The sequence below is a fragment of the Hypanus sabinus genome, chromosome 6 (assembly GCF_030144855.1).
Source record: "Hypanus sabinus isolate sHypSab1 chromosome 6, sHypSab1.hap1, whole genome shotgun sequence".
Taxonomy (NCBI): Eukaryota; Metazoa; Chordata; class Chondrichthyes; order Myliobatiformes; family Dasyatidae; genus Hypanus; species Hypanus sabinus.
Window position 1 is genome coordinate 159,356,764 of NC_082711.1, and position 17,797 is coordinate 159,374,560.

The following is a 17,797-nucleotide window of genomic DNA, read 5'->3' on the forward strand; positions in this document are numbered from 1 at the left end:
ACTCTTGTAAGGAACAACCATCAAGAATTAACCTTACTCTTCATCTCCACGTATTAGGAAATTGCAGTAGCATGGCGGCAGGTACACTAACAATGTTTAAAACAAAAGAACGACAACATTCCACAATTATACAGAATAAGGAACTATATAAAAATATAGTTAGGAAAGGACTAAAATATGCATAAATACATAAAAATCAGCATGAATTTAAACAGCATGTAAACAGCATTATAGAAAGGGGTTTAAAGTGTTTACAGTGCAATGACATGGAATAAACAGGGATAGGGGCAGCAAACTAGAATGGGGTTAGTTTGCTTGCTGTGGGCTCCCATTCTGCATTACTGACCACTGCCTGTAGGGGGCGCAGTCAAGCAGCTGCAGGGCAAGATACAGCTACGTTGCAGGCCCTGTGGACTTTACACACAAAGTCACATTCACTTGGTGGGGACAGGGGCGAAGAAGGCATCAGCGATCCATGGACATCAGTAGAGCACTGGGAGAAAGTGGGCAAAAGAAAAACAAGAATACAAAACGGGCAGATTCAGGAGAAGGACCTCAAATGCTAGAATCTGGAGCAACCAACAATCTACTGGAGGAACTCAGCGGGTCAAGCAGAAAGGAATTGTCGGCAATTCAAGTCAGAAACCCTGTATGGCCAGATTCAGATCTTTCCCCCCCCCCATCTGTTTCGCTTTTATTTAAAAACAAAAGGGCAAATACAAATCTTTTACAAAGCAAATGAAGTGATAGAAGGAATATAATTTAAAATTACTGACTATATTAAGGAAGACACTTCTTGGAGTCAATTTCTGATTACCAGTTGGATTTTGTAAGTTAATTCCAGTGGTTTACAGATACCTTCAGAACAGTATGCATGCAACATTTCAAACCAGACTGAGCCTGGTCTGTTTGGTTACTGACCTGCCTCCACAGAACCCTTCAGTCATTGTGAGTTTGTGATTGTTAATACACACACACATGCATTGCTGAACTGAAAATTAATACCCTGCTGTGCAAGGCCCCAGGGAAAGACATAACATGCAAATTAAGGAGCCTTCTGAGAATCATCTGGAGACGTGCTGGATAAATCTATTTGTTTGGGGAAACAGAAGATAGGCGTAGTGTTTATCTTTGCACAGGGCTCCTTCTAAATACACAAGCACATACAAAACCATGCATGTTGCAGACAATAACTAAAAAAAAGCACCCAAGCAGGGTTCCATTTGGTTTTGTGACTGAGAGGATGCAGATCTCACATGGAACATCAGGGGGGAAGTTCTGGGATTTCGAGTGAAGAGGTTATCTCTACAGCTGTCAAAGGCGTGTCCTTTAGCTCAGGCAGTTGATACCTGTAATTTTTTTTCGGGGTGCTAAGTGCATTTCAGGAATGTGAGCATCAATATGCATCCTGCATAATCTGTAAAACAGCAAATAAACCTGACAGTCTCAGATTTCATGGTCCTGCATCATAATTTGCATAATTGTTATTCTCTCCATTCCCTTTCTTCTTACACCACAAAGGTTCCGGGTGAGAAGATTTGGGAACCAATTCCCAAGCTTCTATCACCGCTACTCATGACCCACACGAGAGAAGTTTGATGAACTCAATAAACGGTTTTTAAAAATTTACTCTGTATCCAATTCACTCCTCCCCAGACCCTTGTGGCACTGCCAGAAAATACAGCAAATAGCTGAGATAGACAGAGGTGGTAATGAACTTCCCAATGTTTTCCGAGTAAAACCTGAGCCAATCACACAACCAAATCATTATGTCATTTGTTTTGTACATGTTGTTTTAAATGACGTGATGGCAATAAAATACAAGATTAATAAGTCAGGGATTTACGAACACAATTGTTACAAGGGGAATAACAGTTTGAAATGAGTCAACTCACCTCCGTATCTGTTTGAGAATATAATCTCTGCTAATGTATTTGATGTTCTCATCAATGACCGACCGAGCACCTTCCTCCTCCAGCAGCTGCTTTTCCAGCCACTCCACCACATCCTTGTTGTCATCCCACAGATAGGCCTGGAAGGGAAAGGCAACAGGAGTATGCAATTGCTTTATACACAAGGCCCCAAAAGTGAAAAGTGAAAGCTGCTGGTGGATGTTAATGTAGATCAAAATAAATATAATTTATCTGTTCACAGGACGTAGCCAGTATTTTTTGCTCATCCCTAAACGCTCCTGAAATGATGTTCCACTTCAGAGTGCAATTAAGTGTTGAACACACTGTGGTGGATCTGAAGTTCATAAGACCGTAAGACATAAGAGCAGAATTGGGCCTTTTGGCCCATTGAATCTGCTCTGCCATTTCATTATGACTTAATCAATTTCCCTCTCAGCCCCAAACTCCTGCCTTCCTCCTGTATCCCTTCATGCCCTGACCAATCAAGAACCTATCAATCTCTGTCTAGGATAGATTTCCTTCCATGAAGGATTTTGGTGAAACGAGGGTTTCGTGGCAATCGGTAGTTTTACGGGCAGCTCCACAAATGCTAGATTCCAATCTCAGGTTAATTAATTACTGAATTTCCTAGTAGTGGCATTAATACACATTCTACATCATCTGTACAACAAATTTATCAGAATTTCCAAGAACTCATTTCCCTAGATCAACAGGCTCCTTGAAGGCAAATGGTGCTAACTTCCCCAATATGTCATTGTACTATACCAGCAATCTGAGTCTGCCAAGAATACCACTGGAAGGAGGTTCACCTCTGAAAATTAACCTGATTAATGGCTTGTTTTCACAACATTATTCCAGAAGTCATTTAGCTAGATTTAAAACAAAGTTATTTATGAATGGGAAGGCCCAAAGACAAGAACATTACATACATGGAAATTTTCCTGTAAAAGCCTATATTAAAAATTCAAAGGTAGAACATTTCCTCAGACACTTTGAAGTACACTCAGTGGTCACTTTATTAGGTACACTTGCTCATTAATGCAATATCTAATGCGGCAGCAAATTCAAGGCTACAGCAGCAGGAGACCACAGTGTGTTCAACTTCAGTACTCACTGTACCAAATAAAGTGGCCACTGAGTATATTTTCTGGCCTTCTGCTGCTGTAGCTCATCCACTTTAAGGCTGGACATGTTGGCATTCAGAGGTCTCTTCTGCCCACCAGTGTGGTTATTTCAGTTACTGGCACCTGCCTGTCTGCTTGAACCAGTCTGGCCGTTCTCCTCTGACCTTTCTCGTTAATAAGACATTTTCACCACAGAACTGCTGCTCGCTGGATGAATTTCGTTTTCACATCACCTCTCTGTAACTCTAAGAGATCAACAGTTTCTGAGATACCCAAACACCAACAATCATTCCACAGTCAAAGTCACTCTTTTCTTCCCCATTCTGAACAACTGAACCTCTTGACCATGTCTACACGTTTTATGCATTGAGTTGCTGCCACCCGATTGGCTGATTAGCAAGGTGTACCTAATAAAGTGGCCACTGCATGTATATCCAGGTGTGTCATCCTACCAAGGCAATAATAGAGGGAAATATACTTACCTAAATCTCACCACTTTACAGGCAGTTGAAGACAGTATGCAATCAGCCATATTGTGAAAAAGGTGTAAAATTGTACCGTAAAGAGTTAATTGATGGCCTGGTTCACTCCTGCTCCTTGCTGCCACGCTCAACTATCACCAGCCTCCAGCTGCATGACATGAGCTGCCTGCAGTCCTGTCAGTGTACCAAGTAACTTCCTTTACTATTAGTTTTACGAGAACATTCTTCCCGACAGTAATGGGATAAATGCAGAAGCTTGTATGCAAGTATAATGTTGTAGGAAAGCCTTTTGGTTTAGAGCTCTTCCTTGGTTTGGCCCTCATCTATCACGTAGGCACTCCAAACTAAAATTGCTGAGCTTTTTTGCAACCTCGGGACAGAACCTTGCACTTCACAGGACTTTGTGCTTTCTTTGCTGCTGAGTTAGTCGTATGGCTGACTCTTTAAGCACAACTGGAAGAAAATTAAATATGCTAGGCGAACCCATTTTTGCTACGAGCTCCTCAGAGAGCGAGTGGAAGAGGCAAGATCGCTTTCCTGGGGAGAGCTGCAGGTTCGTTCCATTAGGGGACGGCCAATACGCAGAGTCAGCGTTTGAGTAGCCCAGCCAAGTGACGCTGCGGCAGCCACACCACCAGCTTACAGCTCAAACCAGAAACGTCTTTGAGACAGCCACTAATCCCAACACTTTTGTTTGAAGGTTGGCTTTGGGATGCATGCCAGCTCAGAAGGTGGCCAAATAACTTGTCAGCAACATCAGCAAACCAATTCTTGAGCGAACCGAAGGAAGATGTCAGAAGCCGTCTGTTAAGTGCCCCAGCTGGTTTGATTAAATCACAACACGTGCTGGAAATTCAGCATCTTTTACAGCGACCAGCACTCATCAGATTTCTGTTAGTAGCTGAGATCCACAGCATTTGCTGGCTTTTTAATTTCACAGCAGATGAAATAGAACAGCAGTACTGGATTTCAGAAGTGGTCAAGGCAACCTCCAGAAATGTAGGTTCAGAATGGTTTCAATGCCTCTAGGAAACAGGTGGGGCACGTGGTAAACTCCCTGCCCATATTAACAGCTAGCGATTGATGACACATGGCACTCTTCATACACAATCTGCACCTTTGCATTGAATTTAATCAGAATTCCCAGTAACAGACATAGTATGGGTACAGTAAGCGTTAACGATGGCCCCACTCTGCAGATGGAAGAGTCCGTATTTGTGGTACAAGTGTAGACAGTACTTGAATTACAAACAAGAGAAAATCTGCAGACGCTGGAAATCTGAGCAACACACACAAAATGCTGGAGGAACTCAGCAGGCCAGGCAGCATCTATGGAAAAGAGTACAGTCAACATTTTGGGCTGAAACCCTTCGGCAGGGCTGGAGAAAAAAAGTTGAGAAGATTTAAGAGTTGGGGGAGGGGAGAGAGACAAATTCGAGGTGATAGGTGAAACCTGGAGGGGGAAGGATGAAGTAAAGAGCTGAGAAGTTGATTGGTGAAAGAGACAGAAGGCCATGGAAGAAAGAAAATGGGGGAGGAGCACCAGAGAGAATCAATAGGTGGGCAAGGACATAACGTGAGAGAGGGGAAAGGGGATAGGAAATGAGGGGGGGGGGGGGGAGGGAAATTACTCGAAGTTCAAGAAATCGATGTTCATGCCTTCAGGTTGGAGGCCACTCAATATAAGGTGTTGTTCCTCTACCCTAAGTGTGGCCTCATCATGACAGTGGAGAAGGTCATGGACAGACATATTGGAATGAGGTTGGGAAGTGGAATTAAAATGGTAGTTACTGGGAGATGCCGTTTTCTCTGATGGACAGTGAAGTGGTCTGCCAGTCTACGTTGGGTCTCACCAATATATAAGAGACCACACTGGGAGCACCGAACATGGTAAGTGACCCCAACAGACTCAAAGGTGAAGTGTCACCTCACCTGAAAGAATTATTTAGGGCTCTGAATGGTAGTGAGGGAGGTGGTGTAGAGGAAGGTGTAGCACATGTTCCACTTGTAAGGGTAAGTGCCAGGAGGAGGATCAGTGGGGAGGGATGAGTAGACAAGGAAGTCACAAAGGCAGTGATCCCTGCGGAAAGCAGAAAGTGGGGGTGGGGGGAATAGGTGATAATATAAGATTCCAAGCATAGGAAAGTTAAACTACAAGAAAATTAACAATTTTACACTCTAATCCAACATTACTGATCAGAAACTTTACAGAAGCAATCACATAAATAAACATCAGAGACTGGGTAAACTACGGAGGGTAAGTTACCTCTTGAACCACAAAACCCTTCCACCATCTGCAAGCCACGAGCATGTTAGTATACACTCCTCTTGGTGGAAAAGTGCAACTTTATCAATCCTAAGAAACTTCCCACTCACTATTCAGGACAAAACAGCCACTTGTTTTACATGCTGACAACCCACCCAAAATATCCATTGCCTCCATCGTCAACTCATGGGCTACAGTGTGAACTATCTACAAAAAGCACTAATTAGTCCAATAACATCTCCCAAACTCACTAGCTGTACATGAGTTCAAATTTAATTGTCATTCAACCATACGTGAATACAGCCAAACAAAACAGAACGACTCTGGAGCCAGAGTGTAAAACACAGGACCAACAGTCACAAGACACATAAAAAATAGCAAGTACATACAAAATAACAGTAACGTGCAGTTACATTAACAAAAAATGTAGTCCAAGACCTTAAGTCAATGAATGTTGCAGCAGTCTGCAGACAAGCACAATATAGTTTGTTTTCTGCCAAGCGAACACCAGGGGGCAGCAACGACTCCAGCTTGGGCACAGCGCCACAACGGCTCGAGGCCTAGTCCTTGCTACAGCCAAGGCCACACAGCTCCCCCGCCGATTGCCAATAAATCAGTGAACTGGACTTGCAGAATTCCACAAAATCAATGTCCAACAGGGTCTCGTGATCACACAAGAAAAATGACCAAGACAATCACTTGCTGTTAGACTGCACACCGCCTTTGCGCACCAAGGGTAACAGGTACATTGAGCACCACCAACTGCAGTACGCAGGACCCCACCAACTCAATACTCCAATGGTACTTCAACTGGGCCCAAGTGTAAGAAGTGCCTGCAGCAGCTCTGTGGTAGCAGTCACCAAAATGTGCTGTTCAAAGAGGCACCTCAGCACCACCACCTGAATAGTTAATAAATACTAGCCTTAATAACAATGTCCATGTCCCAAAAAATGACTGTGTGGATCACTCTTACTCAATGATCTTTTAACAATTGTGTAAGAGATGATAAGAGGCATTGATCGTGTGGATAGTCAGAGGCTTTTACCCAGGGCTGAGATGGCTGACACAAGACGGCACAGTTTTAAGGTGCTTGGAAGTAGGTACAAAGGAGATGTCAGGGTATTTTTTATGCAGAGAGTGGTGAGTGCATGGAATGCGCTGCCAGCGATGGCAGTGGAGGCAGATACGATAGGGTCTTTTAAGAGACTTAGAAAAATAGAGGGCTCTGGGTAACCCGAGGTAATTTCTGAAGTAAGTACGTGTTCGACACAGCATTGTGGGCTGAAGGGCCTGTATTGTGTTGTAGGTTTTCTATGTAACAATTATTGTGACAAATCGTCACTTGAACCTTGTACGGAACTGCTGATGTCTGTGAGATCATAACATATCACGATAGCGGCCACGATTCAAAACGGTTCTATTGGCTGTAAAGTGATTTGGGACATTGCGAAAAGGAACATAACGACTGTCTGAAGAATAGTCCTTGCATTACTTGTGTCAGCATCTTCAGGACTGGAGGAAGCAAAAGGGAAATGGTGGGCACCACAGTAGCACAACACTATTACAGCCCAGGACGTTCTGGAGTTCAATTCTGGTGACATTCTTTAAGGAGTCTCTGTGCGTCCTTCCTGGGGAATGCATGGGTTTTTCCCGGGTCCTCCAGTTTCCTCCCACAGTCCAAAGACGCACCGTGTTAGTTAAATGGCCATTGTAAATTGTCCCGTGATTAGGTTAGGGTTAGTCAGGGTTGTGGGATTGCTGGGCCAGCACAGCTTGAAGGGCAGAATGGCCTATTCTGCACTTTATCGCTTAAATAAAAATAAAGTAACTGAAATATGGAAAATTATCCCAATTACTTATCTGACTTCCAGATACAAATGTATATATCTGAGGCTTCTACCTCACAAAAGTGTAGTACTGCATTCTGCTGGTAGGTCAGTTATTTCACGTGACTACCTACCTGGCTAAACCCTGAGGCAGCTGAGGATCAGATTCGTTGGTCATTTTTTAATTCTCTCCCCCCCCCCCACCATAATTTTGGCAACACAAACCAAAGGTGCTGCACAAAAATTCTTCCCAAGACCTTTTTGGCAGTTCATAATTCAAAAATGCAGTTTCAAGGTATAAAATAGTCACACACAAAACCAAGTACTGCTTGGCAAATGAGATTGAAGATTCAGAGGATGTAAATGACTGTTCATTTTAAGCTCACATAAGTAGTGCAGATTTACTCACGAATTCCAGTGCAAGTGGTTTCGGAGAATATTTAATACTATTAATATTTTTAATCCTTTTGGTTTTAATTAAGTAACAGCATGCCAGTTCCTATCAACACATTCCAGGGTGCAGATTAATTGTAGCTTAATATAATCAGAGCTGATTGTTGTAAGTGTTAGTTAACGAAACAGCTGCATATAAATTGTATCCTACCTGGGGATGTTGGCATGGTTCCAGAGTATATTTGCTTTGTGCTTTAACAAATATTTGAAGCAAGGATATGACCATGTTTGGGGACAGTTGTTTTTTTAGCCCCGATCTGGGATGGTTTGAAACTTTATTTCTCTATTTAACTTACGACACATATTCTATCAGTTATTAGCCCCTGAGAAGCTACTAGATCAGTGCCTCAAATGAAAGAAAAAGAGCGCACTCTGGATTTACCATGGCCCCTTTGATCTTTTCTGTTCATTTTAATTGGAATTAGTTCTATTTTTTTTAAACTGGAATTGTCCCATTTAGCAATTTTGGATTCTTGGAAAGGCATTTCATTTTCTTTCAATGCTGAGCAGTTTCCCAATTTGAAAACAGAACATTTACATTAAACACCAGCATGTGGTACCATTTTTGAGTGTTCTGATCATAAAATCACAGAGATTCTGCATACAAGTGAAAACAACATAGAAAGCGAGTAAAACAGCATATGCTGGGATCTGAAAAAGAAGCAGAAAACGCTGGAAGAACTGAGCAAGACGAACCGTATCTGCGGAAAGAGAAACCAGTAAAGCCCAGTTCTAAGGAAGAGTCCCTGACCCAAGACATTAACCGGCCCTTTCCACAGATGTTCCTTAACCTGCTGAGTTCTTCCACATCTTTTGCTTTTGTTTAAGAGGAGCGTGAGTCTACTGTTGGTGCGTTTGGTGCCTCGCAATTTCACTTCGATTCCAATTATGCTGGAAAGTACACAGGGAATACTCAGATTAGTGTTTAAGCTACATCCAAGTAATAGAAGTAATATCAAAGATCTAATTTATCTAATGGATCAGACTGAGAGTCGTCTTAAGATTACAGAAAATTGCAAATCATATTGATTTCATCCATTTTGAAGTTCTACTTCCCCTATCTATTAAATTATACTAAACGGATACTGTTAATGTGGCTAATTTGAAGTTGTTCCATGCATTAAAAATTCAAATTATACCATAAACAAGGTAAATAATTATATAGGAATTTGGTACTAAAATAATTTGAACAGGTAATTTGACAAAACAGCTTTGAGTTAGGAGGAGCAGACGGCACAGAGTACCTGTATTTGTCCACATAGATCTCAATGAGAAAAGGCACCCATTAATCTTGCCATATAATTCAGCACCTTCAATCCCGAATGTGACAGCACTACTGCACAGCACTGAATTTTGACATTTTTGAAAAAAACATGGCTTTGATTGATTTATTTTTGGAAAGGATGGCAACGCAAGACAACTTAACACATTTCCCGACAAGAATGGGTAATGTGCAAAATGGGAAAAAAAAACTAGGGCAACAAGACACTTCTGATCAATCTTCTGAAGCTCAAAGGCACAATGCAAAAGAGTTTTTAAAGCTTGTATCTAGCTGGGCTGCAGATAGCTTCATGCAAAATATTGTAAACATTTCAATCTCAATGACGACTAATTTTGCCTTGAAAAGAAGGAAAAAGAACTCCTGAGGTTTAGTGTAATTTTGCACTATGGGAGGTATTTGTTCCTTGGAAGGCCACAGTTCCACAGATGTAGAGCCCTTCTTGAGGGAATAAAAAATGACTTCTCCGTCAAGGTCATCTTCTCCTTTCCAAACTCTCCTTCTATTCTGATCCAGTTGTAGCACAAAGACATTATTCTGAAATATCTGGCTAGGTCTTACTGGTGGTGATATTTTTAGTACGTCAGACTGCATCAAGACCTGGACCACTGGCTTTGTACTCGGAAGCCTGGGCATCTGACCCTACTGGCCCAGGGTTAGTAAAATATCCCCAGCCCACTGATGCCATCTGTTGACCCACCCTGACGGCCCCTAGGCAACACTGTGGCTTTGAGGCCCAGTTCTTGCATATACAAGCACATGGAGAATATTAGTAAAAATACAATGACACAGCACATGCATGTATATAATCCAGGCATCCCAGCCCACCAAGATCATCTCTCAACTGGCCCCACATCCACTCCGATGCTTGACACTCGCCTTGCAGGCCCCGTCCTCTCACATTCAGGCACATACAGAATATTAGTAAAAACACAATCAGACAAATATACATGTATATAGTCCAGACTCCTCAGTCGAACTGAAATTTTGAGTCGGCCACAACTGTGCCATGCCGCCCCCAGTAAACTGCAAAGGTTCAGAGGCCTCTCCCCAGCGGCTGAAAAGTCCCTTGACTTTTCACCAAAAAAATCCGCAGTCAACCACAACAGAGCTGGTTTTCTGCTATGTGAAATCCTGAGAGTGGCAGTGTTGTCTCTGACCCGGGCGCCGCACCACACCGCCCCTGGAGAAATGGCCTGGCTTCGTCTCTTCACTCCAGCGGCTGGAAACAGGCAACACCCAGGCTTCAGGCCTAGTCCTTGCTATGACCGAGGCCAGGCAGCTTCCCCGCCACCTGCCCCTGCTCTCATCCAATAAATCAGTGAATTGAACTTGCGGCGCACCATATTAAAAATGTCCAAAGGGGCCTTGCGATTACAAGAAAAGTTACCCTGACAGCCACCCACTATTTAACTGCAAGCCTCAATCGACTCAGCAGCAGCACGTTGCACAGCTCCTTAATTATCTTCAAAGGCAACACGAGTGAATCTGCAGATGCTGGAAATAAATAAAAAACACAAAATGCTGGTAGAACTCAGCAGGCCAGACAGCAACTATGTGAGGAGGTAATAATGATGTTTTGGGCCGAAACCCTTCATCAGGAGTGAAGTAACATGGGATGGTCGAGGGGGGATAAGAAGTGGGGGGAGGGATAAAGTAGAGAGCTGGGAAGTGATAGGCTGAAGGGAAATGGGCTGGGCAGAAGGTGGAGAATTATGGGAAATAAAAGAGAAAGAAAGGTAGGGCTGGGGGTAGAGATTATAGTGAGGAGGGAAAAAGAGAGAGAAAAAGAACCAGACTAAAATAATAGATAGGGATGGGGTAAGGGTGGGGAGCAGGGGTATCAACAGAGGTCAGTGATTTGGATGTTCATGCCGGCACGAAGGAGGCTACCTAGGCGGGAGATAAGGTATTGCTCCATTGACCTGTCACACGCAGATCTCTGCCATCATATTTCTGAATGGTACATAAACACTACCTTGTTATTCCCTTGTTTCCACGATTGTTTTACTTTTCTACCCGACAGTAACTTTATGCCTTTACACTGTGCACTGCCACAAAACAACAAATTTCATAGAAGTTCCTAATAAATCTAATTCTAACTCTAAAGAATAGGGAAGTGCAGGAGTGAGGGACCAACTCTGGGAAGGGGAATAAACGGTCCAGAGAATCCTAGATGCCTCTCCGCAATCATTGTTCAGTATTCACATCGTTCAGCAGTCTCCAGGTATATTAGGGCCAAGACATGTTATATTGCAGAGGCTGGAATCTGAAGAAACAAAACAAGCTTTTGGAACTCATTGGGTTCGTTGGCATCTGTGGGAGGAAAGGAGTTTTCGATAGTTCAGGTCAACCCCTGCACCAGTTCTGATGCAAGGTTTTAACCCAAAATACTGAACTTTCCTTTCCTCCACAGATGCCGACCGACCCACTGAGTTCCTCCGACAGACCGTGCTACACACAGTACACAGTCTGATTTTTCTTTCTGAGAGGGCTGGTTACTAATTTCTATATCTTGTGCTAGAAAGCTCCTTCCAATGCCAAGCTCTCCTTCACCATGCACCCCAAAGGTCTCCTCAAAACTCTCATCATAGATTGTTGCCAAATCAGGAAGGGATGGGAGCAGACAGACAACGAAGTGCGTTAACAAAAAGGTACTCATAGAAACATAAGAACAATCTGAAAGACTCTTAGTATAAAATAAAATATTAAGAGATCTTAAAACAAAGTAAATTTCCAGAATCTGTATCTGAATGTCTGAAGCATTGAGAACAGATGGATGAATTATTCATGTAAATAGATGTAAGTAGATACAATGGGGTGGTTCAGGGTGAGCAAGGCTGGGAGATAAACGTTCAATGAAGGATGACCAAACAGGAAAAGGAGGTGGGTCGTTAACAATAGCACGTACTGGTTCCCACTCTACCCTGGTAACTTCAACACAAATGCAGCAGAAGCACAAACACGACGTCTACAGATGCTGGCGATCCAGAGCAAAACACACAAAATGCTGGAACTCAGCAGGTCAGCGTCTATGGAAATGAATAAACAGTCGACGTTTCGAGCCAAGACCTTTCCCAAGGGCAGAAGCATTTTATAAACACCATCTTAGCTTTAGGCCCTTCATACCACTAATGCTGCCTCCATATATAGGCAGCCTAAGTGAACCGACATCAGTAAAACACTCCCAGAACCAAAGTCGCCTGTTTTCAAATCCGGGTAATACTCGGTTGGTTACACTGGTCAGAGTACGTCAAGTGTACGGTCTGATACCAGACACACTGCACCAAGCTCTGCCACGGCAAGACATTATCAGGTGGGCAGAGGAAACGATTCAAGGATATTCTCAAAGCCTCCATGAAAAATACAACATCCCCACAGTGAATCTCTGGCCCACGACTGCTTCAAGTGGAGGCCGAGCAATTATGACGGCAATGAGAGTTTTCGGTCTGTGAGTTGGAAGGACATAGGTGATCACTGTAAATGGCAGTCGCCCACTTACCTTGCCAAGCACCATCTGTACACACACACACCACACATACATAGACTCTTTAAGTATTTCAGTGACAACTGAATTATTTAAGTGCTTGAGGACCCAATTTGCTGAACTGCTGTTTGAATCTTGTAAAGAAAAATTCTAATCTCCACAGATCATAAAGATTGTAACTTTAAGGGCATATAGGTTGGGATTGCTAACCAAGAAATGTTATCAAAACTTTAATAACACTACGTTCTCTTAGTCTAGATAGGTTTAAGAAAATATAATGCAACAAGTGAAATAATTATCTACATATCAACCTCTGCCAATGTAGGCTGGTTCTTCTCAGTCAAAATGTAATTAAAGCAGAGGAGTACTAACAGGCAGTAAAAACATAAAATCTTAACTTGGAATCAGTGATCATACCTTTACGGCGCCTTCGGCCTCCACAAACCAGCGCCTCAGCATGGCCTGAATCTGCCCATCAGTCAGCTCAGAGTTAGCATCCATGATCTTTTTCTTCACTGTATCTTCCAGCAGCAGTCTGCGCAGACGCCAGTAGAAGAAGGTACGTGATGTTGGCCAATCCAAGATATCCTGCAGATAATGGGAAACCATTATACAATCCTGCTTTCCACTACCTGAACTTCAATCTAACCTCAAAACTTCAGATTCTTCCTTCAGATACAGAAGCACTGCACTTACTTTGATTTTCAGCACCAACACTACATCCCTTGCCGTCACCTGAAGCACAGCCCAGAAGTTACTGCACATTGCAGAAGGCATGTCAATGACTGGGTTGTGGGCCCTATCATTACCAAATGGCACCAACTTGAGGCGTGACTGAACGCTATTGCATTTTGTAAGATACGGGAAGAGGCCAGTTTATCACAGGTAGGGAGAGAAGCGAAGCAAGTGGGTGTCAGGGACAAATGGAGAGGTTGAACATCAGTGGAGATGACGAGGGTGGGAGTAGGGGGGACAGAAAGAAGGATGTGACCCGAGAGGACTCCGAGGACAGGAGGTTGCAAAGGATGGATGTTAACTGATGCAGCTTTTGCAATGAAAACCCAATCTATGAATCAATGAGACTTTGGCTGTTCGGGGAGTGAACAATAATTTCTGCTCCCCTGAAAAATGGGAACTAATTTCCCCGACGAAGTTTAACAGAGAAGAGCGTTGCACAGGGTGTGACATATCTGACCCGGCCTCGGAGAAGTATGGCAGCCTCAGAAGGATGAGTGCAATAGATTTAAAAAAAAAATGAGAACTGGACTCAAGGGGTTACATTACAAGGTTGCATTGCACTTACATTAGCTTGCATTTAGAAGGCTATGCAGAGGACAGAGGCGGTTTGTGGAGCAATTCTCCCCACTACTTGGGCAGCCTAAGCATTCAAAGGGGAGAAGGTTGGAACTTCTCTGCAAACTGCACCTGATGCAAAGCCTATCTATAAAATTAAACATAATTCTGCTCCATTTGGCCTGGTTAAATATTTCAGGGGACATGAAGCAAAAGTGAATATTGAGAGTAGGACAACAAAATGACTGAACTGGCCTGGAGTGGGATTTGATATCCATTTGTGCTTACAATCTTCCTCTTTCAGCTTGCTTGCAGGGTGACCGAATGAGCACAGTCACTCGTGTACATAAAAGCACTGACTAAAGCATTACCTTTAAGAAACCAGCTCATATCACCAAGCACAGGCCAAGCCAATTGCACAAAGAGTGTTCACTTCATTTCCACATAATACATAGGCACTGGTACAACCCAAGGAACAATTTATTAATTAAACACCATCAATCTCATTTCTCACTAGATAGTTAAATAAATATCAATGCTGCTCAGTCAGGATCACATAGAACATTCTGCAAAGTTTATTACAGCCTTCTCCCCAGTTTGATCACATCCTGTATTTGCAGACACACATGCGAAGACCCAAACTATCAGATGATGCTTAAATGATAACTTCTAGTGGGATTTCAGAATTAAATTCATAGCCTCATCCAAAGCCATGACGTGATTAGTCCATGAGAAATGAAATGGAGAGGGAAGAAAGGCTGTGAGTGCTGCGGTGAAGAAGCACCCAAACAGAATCCCTACTGATTCCGGTCTCTATTCTCATTAGTTAAACTGTAGATCTCAAAATTTCAACCCTCTGGCAGGCTGAACCTCAACAACTTTAATGAACTTGACTGAATGTTCATTATAGCTGCAAAGGTTTGCAGTCTCCTTCCAAGTAGTTCTTCAGGTCATGCCTGAAACGTGACCTATTTAATTATAATGTCTAATTGAACTGGGGCAGACTATGCACTTTGTACAATCTGCTTGCCGGCAAGTATTAGACTCTACTTTCAATCAGACGGGGACCATACCACAAGAGAAAATTTTGGATTCCACTTATTATTGTGAGTGCTGTTGCAAGTGACAGAAATCTTGATTTGCTGGTAGTGGGGATTGCTCGGGCTACACTGCAATCAAAATAAAGCAGAGGATTAGACGTACAGAGCAAGTCAGATGAATTAATTCACTAACCGTGATGACCCCTTTCTCTTGCATGCGACCTGGCGTGTCGTGAAGGTCAGCAAACTTCACAGCGACCTGGTGGTATATGGGTAACAGAAACTCCTCCCTTTCTTTCAGTTTCGATTCCAGCTCCTTGCGTTCACTTGGACTCAGCTCCGGGGTGCCTGCAGCAGAAGATGTATTTACAGGATGAGCAAGGATAATGAGGATGTAACGATCAGATATCACTGATACTCTTGTGATGCTTGGGTTTCCCCTTTCAGCGCACCATTGCTTTGTTCCTCAGCAGATGACCAATACTGTTCAAAGCTCATTCGAAGGATGCGGATGTTGCTGGTGACATCCGTATTTGTTGTCAGTGAAGAGGGCTTTGAGAGTCAATGGATATAGAGTTAAAGGTTAACACAGAACAGTACAGGAACAGGCCCTTGAAAACAGATAAAAAGCAAATCAAAAACACCCAAACTCGAATTTCTTCTACCTACACCATGTCCATATCCCTCCAACTCCTTCATCTCATGCGCCTATCCAAATGTCTCTTAAAAGCCTCAAAATTCTTGCCTCTACCACCACAACAGGTGCATTCCAGGCATCCACGACTCTGTCAGTAAAAAAAACTTACCCCTCACATCCCCCTTGAAACTACCTCCTCTCACCTTTAATGCATGCCCTTTGGTATTAAGACATTTCAGCCCTGGGAAGCAGATGTTGTCTGTGCCTCTCATAATCTTGTAAACCCCGATCAGATTGCTGCACAGCCTCCGACACTCCAGAGCAAACAAACCAAGTTCACCCAGCCTCTCATGACAGACAGCACGAGCCCTCGAAAGCAGCCAGCAACTTGGTGAACTTCTTCTGTACCCACTGCAAAGCCATACTAGATTATACTAGATAAGAATATCTTATCTAGTTTAACCTCTAACTCCCTACCCACTGACTCTCAAATGTTATACAAGATAGAAATAAGAATAACACATGTTCTGGATTTCCAGTATCTGCAGAATTTCATGTGTTTATAAGAGCAGTAAAATTTCTTTCTCTAAAAGAACAGTGATGAACCAGATAGTTCGGTATAGTAATACATGGTCAGGTTTTTATTCCAAATTAATTTAATTAATTGAGTTCAAATTCGCCAACTACCAGAGCAGGATTTCAATTATCCCGACCTTGGGACGCTAACCTAGTAATTTAACCTCTATGCTATGTAATGATAAATATTTTCTTAACAGTTTATGTTGGACAAACTACTTTAGACACCACGCATAAGGGGACCGCTGGTCAGCTATGTTGGATGAGGCGGCAGGAAGTCACGCTTGCCTGAAATGGCAGGACTGTAGTCAGGTGTTAAAATGATAGCTGTTCACCCCATTTCCAACAGATGGCAAGACCAATGATAGCTCCACTGCACTAGCTTCAGTTTCAGTCTGGACATCTTTTAACCTGGTAGCAGGACCAGGCGAGCAGACAGCCATGAGCTTAGATGTTTTGTTTTGAACAATAATGTAATCATTAGCACAAGACACAGCAACGTGGCCACTCCGGTACACAATATACAGAAGTCACATGCCCTCTGGCAATGTATCACACACTGATCACCATTCAGAGAGGTGCGGTATGACCAAATTAGAATGGGTCTAAATCGTCGACATCAAGTATAATTTATTTCGTTTTGACTGCCGAGAACGTCTAAAGAAATACTGCTTCTATATTTAGCCCTATTCAGTTGATGAAAAGTTTGGCAATTAATTTCTCTGTGTGATACAGTTGACATTCTCAGTGTCTCTGCCATGTTTCCCTTTAATAACAGAGCAACGAGATGTCATTTCTTTCACCTCGCAGCTGTGCAACATTTGCAAACAGAATGATCAGCCTCATTTAAAGCTGCATGACACCACAATATGGAACAAGGACTGCTAGGCACTTAGAGGTTATTAGGCAAAATCAGCACTTAAAATTTTTTACTCCACTCAAGAAAAGTTCTGTTGGATATAATTGTGAAATAGTGTAAACTAAAAAGCAATGCATAAAATGTGAGGTGGAGTTAACAACATCAATTCAGAGTTAAAACTGATCAATTTTCACATTCAAAGTCAAAGTGAAGTTTATTATCAAAGTACAAAAAATGCTACCATATACTACCTAGATATTCACTTGCTTGCGGACATTTACAGGAAAATAAAGAAATACAACAGAATTTACAGTAAAATTATAAACTAAGATTGATGAACATCCAATGTGCATATTAGGGAGGATTCTGGAGTTAAGTGAATACAGCAGCTATTAATTCAAACAAAGTTTTCTCTTCTTATTGTAAACCGTAGCAGTAAACTGAAGCTAAACTGGCCCACAGACGAAGAGATTGCATATACATCAGCCAAACATTAAGACAGTGGGGTTGTGTTAACTGGCCTACATCAACAGAGGCAACATGGACCAAGTTATTTGGACCA

At 42.6% G+C, this 17,797-nt stretch overlaps 2 protein-coding genes across 2 annotated transcripts in view; one reads left to right on the forward strand and one right to left on the reverse strand.

The window, feature by feature from the left end:
- The window catches only part of aatf (apoptosis antagonizing transcription factor), a 177,325-nt gene that overhangs the window by 111,396 nt on the left and 48,132 nt on the right, over window positions 1–17,797 (forward strand). The gene's annotated exons all lie outside the window — the stretch shown is intronic.
- acaca (acetyl-CoA carboxylase alpha) overlaps window positions 1–17,797 on the reverse strand; it is a 286,714-nt gene that overhangs the window by 4,728 nt on the left and 264,189 nt on the right. Inside the window, exons 52-54 of the mRNA XM_059973293.1 lie at window positions 15,357–15,511; window positions 13,248–13,418; window positions 1,896–2,032 (exon numbers count right to left, since the gene is read on the reverse strand). Coding sequence (XP_059829276.1) covers window positions 1,896–2,032; window positions 13,248–13,418; window positions 15,357–15,511 — 463 coding nt within the window. The remainder of the gene's footprint in view (window positions 1–1,895; window positions 2,033–13,247; window positions 13,419–15,356; window positions 15,512–17,797) is intronic.